Here is a 1,948-nt window from a genome sequence, read left to right as displayed (position 1 = left end):
TGCGGTACGCGGGCCTCTCACTGCTGTGGCCTCTCCCGTTGCGGAGCACAGGCTCCGGACGCGCAGGCTCAGCGGCCATGGCTCACGGGCCCAGCAGCTCCGCGCATGTGGGATCCTCCTGAACCGGGGCACGAACCCGCGTCCCCTGCATCGGCAGGCGGACCCTCAACCACTGCGCCACCAGGGAAGCCCCCTCATTGTAGTTTTGATTTGCATTTCTCTCATGATTAATGATGTTGAGCATCCTTTCATGTGTCTGTTGGCCATCTGTATATCTTCTTTGGATAAATGTCTATTTAGGTCTTCTGCCCATTTTTGGATTGGGTTGTTTGGTTTTTTGTTATTGAGCTGCATGAGCTGCTTGTATACTTTGGAGATTAATCCTCATCAGTTGCTTCGTTTGCAAATATTTTCTCCCATTCTGAGGGTTGTCTTTTGGTCTTGTTTATGGTTTCCTTTGCTGTGCAAAAGCTTTTAAGTTTCATTAGGTCCCATTTATTTATTTTTGTTTTTATTTCCATTTCTCTATAGGGAGTCTTTTTGGGCTTCTGTTGGCCCTGTTTAGAGATGTGGAGTTACCAACAGATCAGCTAGGCCCTTAGACCTCTTTGACCCCCACACACAAAGGCAAGTCACCATTCCTCCACTTTCCCAAATGTCCAAGGCCACTAGGCTCCCTCTGCACCCAATCCCCACATGCTGTTACCCAGCCTCACAATGATGGGGCCTTAAACTCTGCCTGTGGCCCTTCATCCTGGCGTTTGCCCTGATCTCCTCAAGCACCAGCTCTCTGCCTGGGCTCCCTTCTCTGTCCCTTGGCGTCTCTCACACAAAGTTGGTCTTTGGGACTCTAGTCTCTCCTCCTTTGCTCCCTCTTCCCACTTGGGTACCAACCTCTTCTCCCCTCCATCCCCAGGAAGTCCACCCCCTTCCCTGGACTTATCATCTTCCTCGTCCTCTTATCACAGTCATTGATCTGTCATGATCACCAAAGTAATTGCTGATACCAGGTGATACAGGGAGCAGTTTCTCCCAAAGCCTTGGGACTTTAAAAGGTATCCAAGCCTTGAATATTTAATTCAAGAGCTGAATCTTCATGAGTAATTTCAAACATCAGGCATGGATGGGCCCCACCCAACTAGAAAAAATTTCCAAGAGTTATAGAAATATCACGCCTCTGGGGCTTTTATTTTGTTGAAGTATACTTAATTTATAATGTTTCAGCTGTACAGCAAAGTGACTCAGTTTTATATATATATATATATATATATACACACACACACACACACACACACACACACATGCACATATATACATATATATGTGTATATACGTATATACAACTTTTATATATATATAACTTTTGAGATTCTTTTCTTTTCTTGTAGGTTATTACAAGATATTGAATATAGTTCCCTGTGCAATACAGTTGGTCCTTGTTGTTTATCAATTTTATATATAGTAGTGTTCACACCTCTTGTTTTAAAGACTTGTTGGATTCAGTTTATAAAAAGTGAATTTTAAAAGTTTTATATCACTACTGAACTTTAAGTTGTGTAAGAAGACATGGTTGAGATTCGTTATGCCCCGAGCAGAGCAGTCGGACATCTGATCAAAGGGTCAAGTGCAAACAGACTGCTACATACCCAGTGGCAGAGGCTACATACCCAGTGGGAGAGGCACACTCCCCCTGAGGCACACTCCCCTTGAGTGCATCAAGCAGCTGAGAAATCCTCTCCTCATGGAAAAATCAGCAGCTGGCAAAGGTAGTACCTCCATGACTGTAAGCGTCCTCTCTGTTCCTGGCCCAGAAAAGGAGCGATTAAGAAGCCTCGAGCCGGCCAAGAGTTGATTGCGGCTTAGGGAGGGCTTTTGTCCTTAATGAGCCAAAACCTTGCAAGAGGCGGTGGGGTATGGGGAAAGAACACAGGTTTTTGGAGTCAGATCT

At 45.3% G+C, this 1,948-nt stretch overlaps 1 protein-coding gene across 1 annotated transcript in view; it reads left to right on the top strand.

The window, feature by feature from the left end:
* FZD8 (frizzled class receptor 8) overlaps window positions 1-1,852 on the top strand; it is a 14,936-nt gene extending 13,084 nt beyond the window's left edge. Inside the window, 1 exon segment of the mRNA XM_007445871.1 lies at window positions 1,812-1,852. Within this exon segment, the coding sequence (XP_007445933.1) occupies window positions 1,812-1,852 (41 nt within the window).
* The last annotated feature ends 96 nt before the right edge of the window (window positions 1,853-1,948 follow it).

This window comes from Lipotes vexillifer, unplaced genomic scaffold (assembly GCF_000442215.2).
Source record: "Lipotes vexillifer unplaced genomic scaffold, Lipotes_vexillifer_v1.1 scaffold738, whole genome shotgun sequence".
Taxonomy (NCBI): domain Eukaryota; kingdom Metazoa; phylum Chordata; class Mammalia; order Artiodactyla; family Lipotidae; genus Lipotes; species Lipotes vexillifer.
This window is presented reverse-complemented; position numbering and strand designations above follow the sequence as displayed.